Source organism: Oncorhynchus kisutch, linkage group LG26 (assembly GCF_002021735.2).
Source record: "Oncorhynchus kisutch isolate 150728-3 linkage group LG26, Okis_V2, whole genome shotgun sequence".
Taxonomy (NCBI): domain Eukaryota; kingdom Metazoa; phylum Chordata; class Actinopteri; order Salmoniformes; family Salmonidae; genus Oncorhynchus; species Oncorhynchus kisutch.
The window spans coordinates 14,039,337-14,054,143 of record NC_034199.2 but is presented as its reverse complement, the minus strand read 5'-3'; the positions used below and the strand labels follow the sequence as shown (position 1 = coordinate 14,054,143).

Below are 14,807 nucleotides of genomic sequence, written 5' to 3'. Positions count from 1 at the left end.
TCCTTATATGAGCCACGTGCGCAGGAATTGTGCTAGACCCTGCTGACAGCTGGCAACACTCCCATTGCACTGTATCTCTTCAACAGGCAAACCACGACGCTACAGTAGGGGGCTACAGTATTGCCTAAAATACATTGTCATTAAGGTCTTCCTCAATATTGTCATGCTGTCATATCCCAATCATAGGCTACAGTAGCCAAGCGCCTGCACCGCTAGTCAACGTGACGTCACACTCAGCATGGCGGTCAAGGTGACTCCGTCAATATTTCTTATCAGAAATGAATATTACCTGTATTTAAACTGTTTATTTCTATTGGATATGGACGCTATCTTACCGATGCGGACGCATATATTATTTTTTATTTTTTAAAGGAACAGAATGGTCATCTTTCAGCATGTTTTTGTGTGCACGTCGGCCTTGGAGAGAGAATTGAGTAATGTTTACCTTGTTACAGTTTATTTTGTATTGATCTAATGGAAGTTATTCCGCTACTTTTATTGTATAGCACGTGTATTGTGGCGAAGGTCGAGTAGGCGGTTCAGTATTTATATTGGCAAAGGCGACTATGTTGCTGGTGGCAGGGCTGATATTCAAATGTAGACTACGAGTCCTGTAGCCTACTACTGCTTTTTCAAACATCGAAACTTCAAAGACAAGCAACCGATTGCTGTCACCGCCGTAATTCTTTTATTCTATTGTAGCCCATTCAGTGTCGTTACGTCCTATGGAATTCTCATACTGTCACTGTATTACCACAATCATCAAGGTTTGGATGGAATGACTCTAACTGTATGTTTTAGGTGGAAACAACAGCAAGAGGCGATTCCAATGAACTGAGGACTATATTTCTGAAGGTAAGACTGTCATTCAGAGGACCCAATATTTTTATGGCACTTAAATAGTCATTATTTATATTCTTGGATTCTTTAAGTGCAGCCGTTCTTGGATGAATTAAAATAGCATGTATCTTTTAATGTATTGTCTTTAATAATATAAGGTTATAACCTTGATTGTATGACAAAGCTAGAGTATGGAAAAGCTACAGTTGAAAAAGTTTTACATTATATTATTGCCATCATTTAACTCTCTCTACCACACACACACACACACACACACACACACACACACACACACACACACACACACACACACACACACACACACACACACACACACACACACACACATAGAGGGAGAGAGATACACTGGGTGTGCTGCCTTTACTGTTCAATACTACAAGGAAAGGTCGCACAAGTACTTGGACTAATTCTGGATGCCCTTCACCAAGGAAATTCTCCTTGCCTAACTTATTTTAGGGTGTGACATATGCTTGGATCTTCAGATGTCTGGAAGATTCAAACATACGTTCTTGTGCTTTACAAAGCCACACATAGTAACAAGCAGAAGGCTGTTATGCCATTGTTTGGAGGGTAAACATGCTTCTTGCAACAGACAGCACCAGGGAGGGACTCCTTATTTGACCTAGTACTATTTTAGGACCTCCTTCTTTCTTCATACAACACTGCACTGATTCATTCTGAAAGCACCACAATTAATATTAGGCATAGCTTTTTTAATATGCACCTCTAATTAATATTAGGCATAGCTGTTTTAATACACACCTGTAGTTAGTAATACACATATCACAGTGAAATAGCTGGTTAATTAATGGATGAAAGGGGGCCATTTTGTCCAACCTGCCTAATCTGATCAAGAAGCACTTGAGGCTTACTGTGAAGGCAAATTGATAGCAAATTATGTAGTGAATAAATGGGTTAATAAATTGGTTGGAATTAATACTTTCACTTAAAACATTAACTCAAGAGTGTGCAGTGAGATGTGGTCTCATGCATTCCTCGTAAAGGTCGTTTTCTCTCTCTCACTTTCTCACTCTTTCTTCCTTTCTTTTGCACTCTCTCGCTCTCTTTCACCTCCCTCCCTCCCTCCCTCCCTCCCTCCCTCCCTCCCTCCCTCCCTCCCTCCCTCCCTCCCTCCCTCCCTCCCTCCCTCCCTCCCTCCCTCCCTCCCTCCCTCCCTCCCTCCCTCCCTCCCTCCCTCCCTCCCTCCCTCCCTCCCTCCCTCCGTGCTTGGCTGTATACCCAGAGCCTGGCCTTTATGCTGCCAGTTCATGCAGTGCTTGTGTTTCCTGAGCTATCTCTGTTCCAGCTTGTAACCCAAACCTGACTCTAAAACTGACCTTTCATTTTTCAAGGCTAGAATAGAGGTCAGTTTTAGCACCACCAGTGCATGGGGTGCATGTTCTGCAGCAGCCGCAGCGTAGCAGCAACAAAACAAATGCTGTTGCTTTTTTCCTTCCAAGCAGTGTTCATGCATTCATTGCACGTTATGTGTAAAGTTATACATGGATTTGATTATCACGGTCTGTGTCTTAATTTAGAAATATATATTTCAGATGACTTGGCAGTCCCTTGCAATGCCACAGCTGAAGCCCTAATGTCACACATATCATTATACGCTGCTCCAGTACTTATCTGTTACATTGTACTTACAACATCCCATATTGTGTATGAAATATAGTATACTGCATTGCACTTATCTCCATACATGATTGTGACACTTAACATGGTAGTGGTTTGTGAAGCTTTGTTGCCTTTGATGACTTGATACGCTCCATCTTGTGCAGTGTCGTTGTGGGTAAAAAAATAAAAATAACGATTTCTATCTATGAAGGTAATAATACAGATTGATACTTTATTGAAGTGTTTTGATAGCAAGTAGCTGAAGTTCTCTATCTGTTTATTCACTGAACAACTCAAATACATTACTGGAACACAATGAATTGCAAGAAGTAGATTGTTTTTGCCTAGCATTGATGGAATGTCTAGAAGCACATAATATGAATCAAAGTATAACCATGGAGACAAAATCAAGATAGAAACACAGACACGGTGCATCAGGCTGTCTGAACACATCATTATTGTCAGAAGTAAAGTTACTGTAAGTGTTGTCAGATACAGTAGGTGTTGAGGGAACAGTGATACAACACTAAGATAAAGTGATTCCAGGCATGGAGCTTTCTTTGTAAGAGTATGAATTTTATATAGATTTTTCTGAGCATTTGCGTTTTACACTCATCTGGGTCTTGTGTCTCCCTTCAGCATGCCAGTGTGGTTGAGGACGGGGAGCATTACATGTCCCCCAGGGACTTTGTGCAAAACTTCCTGGGTCTGCACAACCAGCCCGACCACAACCGCAAGACTGTGCAGCTGATCGCTGGAGTAGCCGACACCAGCAAGGATGGGTAAGTCGACTTCCACGACGTCTGAGGTAGATCATTTTCATCATTAGTGACCCTGATATAGAATGGGTTGAGAGTTTCTACAAGACATCATACAGCGGAAATGGAATTGAGACTAACACTAGCATTTTTTGATGACAGTTTCACTATCTACAAGAATCCAATGTAACCCTGCGATACACACTGTGGTTCAAAATGTCACATGTACAGATATAGGATCTTAATTTGATCACCCTGTTGCAGGAGAACTTTCCTGCAATTCAGGAAGTGTAGTGTAGTTGAGGTTTAAAAAGCCTTTTGAAGTTAATAACTTCCACTTTGAAATTTCAGACCTGATATTCCATTATCAAAAATGTATCAACAAAAATGTCCATGAATTATAATCCACTAGAGATGAAACGGTATGAAAATGTCACAATTATAGTGACCAAATGATCACGGTTATTTTTACAACCAAGTCGACGTCTGCCGGATTTTTTTGTTGTTGTTGAATTTTTACCCCTTTTTCTCCCCAATTTCGTGGTATCCAATTGTTTTTAGTAGCTACTATCTTGTCTCATCGCTACAACTCCCGTACGGGCTCGGGAGAGACGAACGTTGAAAGTCATGCGTCCTCCAATACACAACCCAACCAAGCCGCACTGCTTCTTAACACAGCGCGCATCCAACCCGGAAGCCAGCCGCAACAATGTGTCGGAGGAAACACCGTGCACCTGGCAACCTTGGTTAGCGTGCACTGCGCCCGGCCCGCCACAGGAGTCGCTGGTGCGCGATGAGACAGGATATCCCTACCGGCCAAGCCCTCCCTAACCCGGACGACGCTAGGCCAATTGTGTGTCGCCCCACGGACCTCCCGGTCGCGGCCGGTTACGACAGAGCGCGTACCCAGAGTCTCTGATGGCACAGCTGGCGCTGCAGTACAGCGCCCTTAAACACTGCGCCACCCGGGAGGCTTCTGCCGGATTTTAAATGAACAAAATATGTTGGTTGGGTGACTGAACTACATAACGTGTTATTGTGTGCAATGGGTGAATAGAGTCTGCAGACACACGACACATACAGCAGCAGAACAACGTGTAGTGTTTTTACAAGAGTAGGTAACACTGAAAGCTTCAGTTTACGTTATTGACAAGCTATTAGCAAGTTAGACGGACTAACCATGACATTTTTCCCCAATCCGAAGTCCCCACATCATGCATTGAGCTAAAAGTTAACTTACCTTGCATTCGTTATAAAGTAGTGGGTGGTCGTCATGAAGATGACTCAAGAGATTTGAAGTGCTGCTCCCTTTCGCAGCAATTTATTTTTGCATGTTCTGCAGACCAGGTGACCATCTTCGATTAAGTTTCCCTCGGCACTCTTGTAAAACCCAGGATATGACCACACTTCAGATTTGGTCCTTTTCGAAGGCTGACAAATCTCCAGAGTGCTGTCACTGCCTTCCGCCATGTTTTCACACAAAACAAGACCCACGTTGCACTCTGCGCCTGCGTCAGACTGTTGCTAACTTTGGTTGATGCTGGACAATATTTACCGTGCGCTTTTCAAACCCGTGGTAACCAAACACGGTGTTAATGATAATTCAAATTTGAAACGGTAATACTAATCGTCGTGAATTTCACCGCGTTTTTTTTCCGTGAAACCGGTGACCATTTCATCCCTATAATCCACATAATAATTCCCATTTCCTGTTACTGCAGGATTATCCTGCTGTAGCAAACTGGCTCAAATTGTGATCCTACATCTGTATTGGCATAGACAAGGCCTGGTGAAGAGAAGTCAGTCACAAGGAGAAAGTGGTTACTGATTCATCACAAGGTTGTTCACATGTTGTTAACTTGTTTAGCACCCTTGTTTGTTTCATTGAATATCCACCTGATAAGATATGCGGACATATTATTTGCATAATGTCAAAGACTGGAGATAGCATCTCGTTTAAATACCACTAAACAGCAAGTTCCTATCTACACCATAGACTGTAGAGCATGTAAGAATCATGGGTGAAATACATTGTTATACAGCACTTGAACTTTTCTTGAAAAGAAATGCTCCAAAATCTAAAAGTGGTTGTTTTATCAACTGTTACTTTTGCTCTCTTGTATGTAAATGATACAGGTAGGCTGCAGTTATTTGTGTGCTCAAATTAAGGGTTCCCGGTGTACCTTTGGATTTGCAGAGAAATGTATTTTTTTTTTGAGATAGGACTCTTTCTTTCTTGTCCAAACAGACTGATCTCTTTCCAGGAGTTTCTGGCCTTTGAATCGGTTCTGTGTGTCCCGGATGCCCTTTTCATAGTTGCCTTTCAGTTGTTTGACAAGACTGGCACAGGGGACATCTCATTTGGTAGGTACACGGGGTTGTCCGGTGACCTGGTGTGTGGGGATGTCCGTCCTGTTGCATCCCGTCTGTTTCATGTCATAACTAATGGGCACACTTTCCCATTGTGCAAGACCCATTTCTATGCAAGTAGTGGATCACATAAGAGTCATATATCTCATGTATAACTTAGGACCTTGTGCAAAAAAAAAGTTGCTGTTTTCAGTGTAGAAAATAAATCTAGGTCTCTCGTGTGTGCCTAGTGTGTATTCAGTTCGTGCGCTAATGTGTCTCTCTATACTGGGCTTCTGGAGACTGCAGCTTCTATTCTAGAGGTGTCTTCTAAGAGAAGAATAGTGTCAGCTCTGAGCGAGCTGTGGGTAATACCACCTCATAATAAGTCGCATTTTACAGGGGGAGAAATCAATCCAGTGTGTCACAAAAACAGGGACAAAAGATTGGTTACAATGCTCATTGTGCAGCACGGGCCCCCATGAAGGCAGTGCTCAGAAACAGTGTCCTAGATATGCTTAGAACTCACACAATATGAAGGCGATGGGATTGTCAGCAAGGCCATATTCCCCCTCTGTGCATATCGATTGGATTTGTGGGTTCCCAGAAATGAGATGAGGACATAACACTGTATTTTTGTTGTTGTTTTTCGTTCAATCTCTTGATGTTACTCATCAGTCTTTCATTTGGCAGCCAATGTGCGGGACATCTTCAGCCAGACCACAGTGCACCACCACATCCCCTTCAACTGGGACTGTGAGTTCATCAGGCTCCACTTTGGCAGTGACAGAAAGAAGAATCTCAGCTACTTGGAGTTCACCCAGTTTCTGCAGGTACAGTATAGGCATGGACATTACCAGCCACCAACAGTACAAATACATGTTTTTTTGTTGTTGTTGATAAGATACATGTTGGAGACAATTCTTCTATCACGGTTTAGGTAGAAACACACCATTATGTAACGTATTGAAGTTGTAACAAGTATATGTAATCCCCAAAACAGGGTGGGGTATGTATGTGAGTATTATATGAGCCATAAAACCAGTAGTATGGCTGTGGACGTAGCTGGTTTGGAGGGAAGGTGTTTGTGGGCTCAGATGAAGCTGGGTGGTCTGGGAGTTGGAATGACTTGGCTGTGGTTCCACTACTCTACTGTGTGTAAAGCCTCATAGCAGTTTGTGGTGGATCATGGTTGACTAAGGGTTCCCACCAACCAATCAAGGACTATTGTTTGGGACCCTTTTCCTTCGAACCAACATTTGGTTTAGCTGTTATTTCGCTGCTAATGTTTTGCAACGTTGTTTCCAGCTTACACATTCTTGAATGTGATTCAGCTCAATCTAACAGAGTCATAAACAAAACAACATTTTTCTTTAAACAGAATATGTCCTGCCATCTTGTGGAGGTTACATTGTTCCAGTCTAACTGCAATAAAACAAAAAGTAACTGTTTGTGTACATGGGAAATAAACGGTGCCTGCAATGTGGGTCTTATGTGCTACAGTATCCATCTGTAGTGCAGCGTCTTAGTACTGTACAGATGTAGGATCTTAATGTGATCACTCTGTTGTTGCTGAGAATTTTCCTGCACGGCAGGAAATGCAAACCTGTAGTATACTTGAGGTTTAAAACGGCTTTCTAAAGTTTGTTATTTCCACTTTAAAGTGTCAGACTTGATTTGCCCTCATGAAAAGTGTATCAGCGCCTACAAAAAAAATGTCAATTTAGTATAATCCACATAATAATTCATATTTCCTGTTGCTGCAGGACTATTTTCCTGCGATAGCAAACTGTCTTGAATTAAGATCCTACATCTGTACCTGCATTTGGTTATTAAAGTAATCCCCAACTCTTACAAGATACGGAGTAAAAGTGTATAGTATAGAAAAAAAGTTTGCATTATGCACTGTATTCAGTTATGGCACAATTAGTTATGTATATAGATGAGAGGTATCCGCTCCGAGTATGTGATCAGCTTTGACAGCAGTACTGACCCTGGGGCAGTGGCCCCCCTGCTTCCCCTCTGATTGCATGGCTGTCCTATTGAATCATCCCCGTGCTCCTCCTGACACACCTGCCTGCTCTCCTGCACAGGCCTGGGATCAGACTCCGGGGGGGACATGGTTTTTATTAGACTCCTGAGAGACAGCGATGATTACAAGAGCCAGGGTCTAACACTGTCACATCTAATGCTTCCACATGCTCCAAAACAGCACCCGACATCATCCAACATAATGTTGTGTTTTTTTCCCAATGTTCCATTTCATCCCAGGTAATCTGATGCGTCTTTGTCACAGGAGCCTGCTCTTTGGATATTTTGTTCAAACGTACACCCTTTCCTCTCATTGTAGGAGCTGCAGTTGGAGCATGCCCGCCAGGCCTTCGCCCAGAAGGATAAGAGCAAGAGCGGTACCATCTCTGCCATGGACTTCAGCGACATCATGGCCACCATCCGCCACCATATGCTCACCCCGTTTGTGGAGGAGAACCTGGTCTCAGTGAGTTAGAGACCGCTGTGGTCTCCCAGTTTCAACATGAGATGATTGTATGGGCACAGCATGCATGAGGAGACCTCACAGTGTCTGTTCCTCTCGCCATAGGCGGCTGGAGGCAGCACTTCCCACATGGTGAGCTTCTCCTACTTCAATGCCTTCAACGCCCTCCTTAACAACATGGAGCTGATCCGCAAGATATACAGCACACTAGCTGGCACATACAAGGATACCCTCGTCACCAAAGGTACACATGTAGGATCTAAATCTGAGCAAGTTTGCTACGGCAGGAAATAATCCTGCAGCAACAGGAAATAATTGTGAATAATTGTGTGGCTTGTAATTCATGGACATTTTTATAAGGGTTGGTAAATTGAAAGAAAAATAAGTCTTACATTTGTAAGTGGAAATGTCAAACTTCAGAAGCCTTTTTAAACCTCAAAAACACTACAAGTTTTAAGTGTTCTGCTTTGCAGGGAGGTTCCCCTGCGACAGGTTTGATCGAATTAAGATTCTACGTCTGTAGCCTACTCCTGCTCATTCCTAATTTGAGGAAATGTGATTTCTGACATGAACTGAGGCTGTGCAGTACCATCATGGGTGTTTCACCTCTCTTGACAGAATGGTGTCGGGAAACACAAGATCATTTCCCCCTTAGCTCTTAAGTAAATAAGGTAAATGAACACTGTAATATGATGTGTTATGAGTTTAGTCTGTTCCCTTAGATCTGTGGTATTGATAGTTGACCCTGTTCTGATAGTTATCTATGTTATATTTCCCTTTCACCTTTGTCGTGTACTGCTGATGTGGTTGGATACCCTTCCCGCAGGTCTACCCACCCACTGTATCTCTACATCCCTGGTCTTAACAAGTGACTCCTTGCCTGGTTTCTCTTACATAACATGCCTTCCTCTGTTCCGTATTGTTCCACAGAAGAGTTTGTTAGTGCTGCCAACAAGTTTGGTCAGATCAATCCAATGGAGATTGACATCCTGTACCAGCTATCTGGCCTCCACGCTCATTCTGGGTAAGGCTTAAAACTCTTTCCAGTCTCAGTTACACATCACAGCTGCTTGGTACTTTTTACTCACACGCATACAACATGGCCTTTGCTCTGCCAAATATTGAATTACTGTCCTCCACATGAATTCAATATATTTATCACATTTATTTTTAAATAGCTTTTTTTCTGATGAATCTGTGAATGGAAAAAAACCAGTTACATCTATATTTATTGGATGTAAATGTGTAAGTTATTGCCATTCAGTTTTACAACTGTGGCTCCACCAGTTGATTTACAAGAGAAACGTAAGCATGGATACAGACTTTACGATGCGTTGGACCAGTGGGGAATATCTGTGAATCGCTGGCATTAAGACAGCTTTATTTACTGCTTAAGTTGTGGGCATATATCCAGCTTTGTTTGTCTGTTGTGTATACAAACGCATATTAAAGCTGCAATAACCTCAAGTTATGAGGCCGTAAAATGTCTGTGGAAAATCTTGCATCACCTCCGGGTGAGGGACGCTGTGTTTTGTTTTCCTGGCGTAACGTTGTGATTCTCCCCTGCTGTTTTGAAGAAAGCTCAACTTGGCCGACATCGAGAGGATAGCACCGTTGGAGGAGGGCGCACTCCCATACCACCTGGCTGAGATCCAAAGACAGGTACCCTGCCCGACTGACTGTCCACACGGAGTTTACTTACTTCCTTTTATCTACTGCATACCTTCTCCTCCCACTTCTCATTAGGGAGCAACGAAAGGGAGTGTTTGATGATGGAATTAGCCGAGTGCTGATGTTTTCTCTTTCTTTGTGAATGTGCATTACGGACACCTAGGATAAAAGCCCCCCCCCCCCCCCCCCCCCCCTCCAATTATAGGTACAAGAGAGGAATGGATTGTTGCAATGTTCCGTTTTTCTAAAAGCCTGTTCCATTTTATTCCGTGTGGACATATACATCAGACGCTATCACATATCTGGGAAGCTTTTATCAGGATGGCTTTCCAGGGGTCTGCTGGTGTATGAAGCCTCTGTCTAAGTCGGTTAAGAGTAGGAGGCTAGGAGCACAGTGAGAGTGCTGGAGAGATGTGGCTCCTGGAGGCGGGGAAAGTTCCTATCTTTCCGGACGACACAGTTCTGTAAATCAGACTGTGGTCAGGCCTTTGGTCCACTCACGCTCCGGGACTTCTGCTCAGAGGTCTGGAATGTGTTTTTTTTGGGGGGGGGAAGGAAAAGACAAGAACATGTTGGCGTTCTCAGGTCTTGGCCCTTTGTGGAAGTAGGGTAGTTGCTTAAACCCTTTGATCAAGGCCTCGGTCTCATTAGCATGCGACCTTCAGTGAAAGCAGCTGGGGAGGTAGATGGTCCTGATCTGGGAGATGTTGCTCACTGCCCCAAGGAGGGCAGACACACTCCAACTGTTACTTAAAACGGTGTAATAATGAATGTAGATACGTATCTTTACACGGGAAGGGCTTGCGAGATTAACCCGTTACACGGCACCACAGAGAAAATAAGGGAGCTCCACTTTCAACATCAAGGACAAAACCAGAGGTCAGGCAGATAACGCAAAATGCTTAGTTGGAAAAAAAATCAACTGAGCATGAAGCCTCCAACCTCTCACTAGCTTCACCGTAATCAATGGCTAGTTCTGGAAAGTTCTCCTACACAGCCATGTACTGTATCCGTAGCCAGAGTGTCTATGCAGTGACATACAATACTGGCTTATGAATAAGACTTATACCACGACGAGATGTCTACATTCCATAGCTTCCCTCCTCTGTTGAGTGGTCCATAACATTTCGCCTTCCACAATGTATCTGGTTCACTACAGTTTAATAGAAGTCGATTCATTCCTGGTGTCCTGATCCCCCGTCTTTTCACCCTCCACAGCAAGCTCACGGGGATCCACATCGGTCTGTCTTGCTCCAGGCTGCAGAGTCTGCTTACAGGTTCGGTCTGGGCGCACTCGCTGGAGGTGAGTGACATGTCTGCAGAAGAGCCCCCGGCCCACTGAGGGGTAACCCAAGCCGGTCAGACTGGCGCACTGAGTCCCTGGGGCCGGGTCAGCCCATTGTGCTGCAGGGAGAGGTGCTCTGATCTGAGGCTCCCGCATTGTGCTGCTGTGCCACTGGCGGCTCCAGGCTGTCTTTGGAGCCGGAGCTTTGGAATGACACAAATCTTCCGGAACCGCTCTGGAATCTCCGTCTAATTACACTGGGAGGAACTGATACAAGGAACCTCTGACATGACAGCCATTGAGATAGAGATATAGAGATATATAGAGATATATATATATATATAGAGAGAGAGAGAGAGAGAGAGAGAGAGAGAGAGAGAGAGAGAGAGAGAGAGAGAGTGAGAGTGTTTGCAACCAACATGCAACTTCCTAAGACTCTATGTCTGTGTGGGCTGTGGGTCTCTGAACCAGCAGCCGAAGAAGGTGATCAGCTCTGAATGATCAATGGGCAGTTGAGGGAAAATGGTGCATCTCCATGGCGATGATGAGACCTTTCTCAACCTCTCCTGCTGACGAAGGGTGTCAGCTCTCTGCATGCTTGAGAGCCCGAGTCATTACAAGGCCTTTGATGTCAGAGACAAGACATGACAAGCCGCTGTGGCTAAGAGCTGCATTTAGGGCAACCTGCTGCATGGCTTCCTCCTCAGACAGTAGACACAATTTACACAACGGCTCTCCCACAGACTCCATAGTAAATACTCTGTCTGGGCCTAATGACTGTTTTTCTTGTTTAAATGCCCAAAGCAAAACAATAAAACACCAATCTTTAGCCATACTATACTAACCAATCTTTAGTACCTAAAAACTGTCTGCCAAATAGTTAAAATAATGATACAGATATTTGCTGTGAATATATGAACATCATAGAACATTATCACCAAGAAGAGTATGTTGATGGTGTGAATACAGTTTGTTGATGGTGTGAATACAGTATGTTGATGGTGTGAATACAGTTCGTTGATGGTGTGAATACAGTATGTTGATGGTGTGAATATAGTATGTTGATGGTGTGAATACAGTTTGTTGATGGTGTGAATACAGTATGTTGATGGTGTGAATATAGTATGTTGATGGTGTGAATACAGTTTGTTGATGGTGTGAATACAGTATGTTGATGGTGTGAATACAGTTCGTTGATGGTGTGAATACAGTATGTTGATGGTGTGAATACAGTTCGTTGATGGTGTGAATACAGTATGTTGATGGTGTGAATATAGTATGTTAATAGTGTGAATGCAGTATGTTGATGGTGGGAATATAGTATGTTGATGGTGTGAATATAGTATGTTAATGGTGTGAATATAGTATGTTGATGGTGTGAATATAGTATGTTAATGGTGTGAATACAGTATGTTGATGGTGTGAATATAGTATGTTAATAGTGTGAATACAGTATGTTGATGGTGTGAATATAGTATGTTAATGGTGTGAATACAGTATGTTGATGGTGTGAATATAGTATGTTGATGGTGTGAATACAGTATGTTGATGGTGTGAATACAGTATGTTGATGGTGTGAGTACAGTATGTTGATGGGAGTGAATACAGTTTGTTGATGGTGTGAATACAGTTTGTTGATGGTGTGAATATAGTATGTTGATGGTGTGAATACAGTTCGTTGATGGTGTGAATACAGTTTGTTGATGGTGTGAATACAGTATGTTGATGGTGTGAATATAGTATGTTGATGGTGTGAATACAGTATGTTGATGGTGTGAATACAGTTTGTTGATGGTGTGAATACAGTTTGTTGATGGTGTGAATACAGTTTGTTGATGGTGTGAATATAGTATCTTGATGGTGTGAATACAATTTGTTGATGGTGTGAATACAGTTTGTTGGTGTGAATACAGTATGTTGATGGTGTGTATACAGTTTGTTGATGGTGTGTGATTTGCAGCCACGGGTGCGACGGCTGTGTACCCCATTGACCTGGTGAAGACCCGTATGCAGAACCAGCGCTCCACCAGCTCCTTCGTAGGAGAGCTCATGTACAAGAACAGCTTCGACTGTGCCAAGAAAGTGCTCCGATATGAGGGATTCTTTGGATTCTACAGAGGTATAAACTGAAGCCTGGTGAATGTGTTTCTATGATGTAATTCTAGATATAGTCATCGGGTCCTCCAAAACAAGTTATGTTGTTCTGCCAGTATCATCATCATCCGCATGGTTTGCATAACAGCAGAAACATTTGCCTTCATGTTCTAAATTCACCAATTCCAAAGACGGCCACATTGTCATTACCTAGCTAGCTGAAAGCGTCCCAGAGGAAAAACGCAACCAGAATTCATGTAGTACTGTCAGATCCATGTTTTCCAGTGTAGTGATAACGGTGCTGAAGGTTTGTGAAATGTAACACTCCCACTGTGAGAGGGCTCTCAGACGAAGGAAGTCAAGACTGCCATCTACTGCTGCCTCCGCCACTGCAGCTCTTTGTTCGTCCTCGCTGCTCTGTCCTCCTTCCTCCCTCTTTATCTTTCCACACTGATGAGAGGAGGATTGACCGAGAGACAGACACGCTTGACGGTTTTCTGGCTGCGTACCATGAGCAGTCACTCACTAGCTCCTTCAGAAGTTTTATCTGGCTCACTGAAGGACGGACGGTGAAACAGTATGGTGGTTATCAAGCGCTATAGCACTGCCCCCCCCCCCCCCCCACCAACACCAACACCAGGGCCACACAGCTCTCTCTGTTCCGCTGATCCTATACAACTGCCAGTGTCATATTTGATATTTTTGTCCATTTGAATGGGAGGCATTATCGTTTTCTGCATCAGATGCATCAGCTGTACCTGGAGATATTGATTGTTTATTTTACCCAGACAAGAACCATGCTGATGTCATTGTAGGGACTGCCAATGGAATTATTCATTTCCAGTCAGTGTCTTCCTCTGTCAGGTAATCTAAACGGACTCCATCCATGAATACTGTTTTTGCAGGTCTCGTACCACAGCTTATCGGTGTTGCCCCGGAGAAAGCGATCAAACTCACGGCAAGTCATTACAATCATTTCCCTTAGAGTGCCTTCACTTTCATTGCACAGTAAGGAAATGTTGGGTGTCAATCATGAATACCATTCGCACAAAAAATACCATACGTCTTGCAAAATCCAAGAGGTGACCAGATGTACTCATTGTCATTCTCCTTGTGGAGCATTTGTTTCTTCGTAAGTGCGCCTTGTGCTTGTCTGATTCTCTTCTCGTCTTACAGATGAATGACTTTGTAAGAGACAAATTCACCACAGAGGATAACACCATTCCCCTGTTTGCAGAAGTCCTGGCTGGTGCCACTGTAAGTATTGGCGTGAGGATGTCTTCCTATAGACAGTCTGTCCATACAGAGTGAGGGCTGAAAATACTCTCGTGCTTCATGCAAAAGCGAAGGGAAAGCCTTGGCAGCGGCTTCATTGACTCGCATAAATCTAATTGACCTTGAATGTGGGGTAAGTGGAACAAGATTTTTGTTGAAACTCAAACATTCTGTAATATGTTCTCTTTCAGTTTTATGAACATTTGCATCTCATGGGTGTACATTTTGAATTCCAGACATTGAGCCAAGAACAGGGGGAAATTGTTGTGGTTTTCAAACTCCCTTCAACTTCAAGGTTTAGCTTAATTCTTTCTGACTGATCTGAAGCTACAATTATAAGCTTTTCCTTCTCAATTTGAATGATGGATATTGAGTTATTGTATATAAATGTAATCTCTAA

The 14,807-nt window shown here is 43.3% G+C and overlaps 1 protein-coding gene across 1 annotated transcript in view; it reads left to right on the top strand.

Annotated features, from left to right (window-relative positions):
* The first annotated feature begins 124 nt into the window (after positions 1-124).
* LOC109871337 (calcium-binding mitochondrial carrier protein Aralar1-like) overlaps positions 125-14,807 on the top strand; it is a 19,663-nt gene continuing 4,980 nt past the window's right edge. The window contains exons 1-13 of the mRNA XM_031805573.1: positions 125-250; positions 802-855; positions 3,121-3,263; positions 5,488-5,603; positions 6,282-6,421; positions 7,939-8,085; positions 8,188-8,326; positions 9,013-9,106; positions 9,660-9,744; positions 10,972-11,056; positions 12,999-13,157; positions 14,038-14,090; positions 14,309-14,389. Coding sequence (XP_031661433.1) covers positions 239-250; positions 802-855; positions 3,121-3,263; positions 5,488-5,603; positions 6,282-6,421; positions 7,939-8,085; positions 8,188-8,326; positions 9,013-9,106; positions 9,660-9,744; positions 10,972-11,056; positions 12,999-13,157; positions 14,038-14,090; positions 14,309-14,389 — 1,308 coding nt within the window. The 5' untranslated portion in view covers positions 125-238. The remainder of the gene's footprint in view (positions 251-801; positions 856-3,120; positions 3,264-5,487; positions 5,604-6,281; positions 6,422-7,938; positions 8,086-8,187; positions 8,327-9,012; positions 9,107-9,659; positions 9,745-10,971; positions 11,057-12,998; positions 13,158-14,037; positions 14,091-14,308; positions 14,390-14,807) is intronic.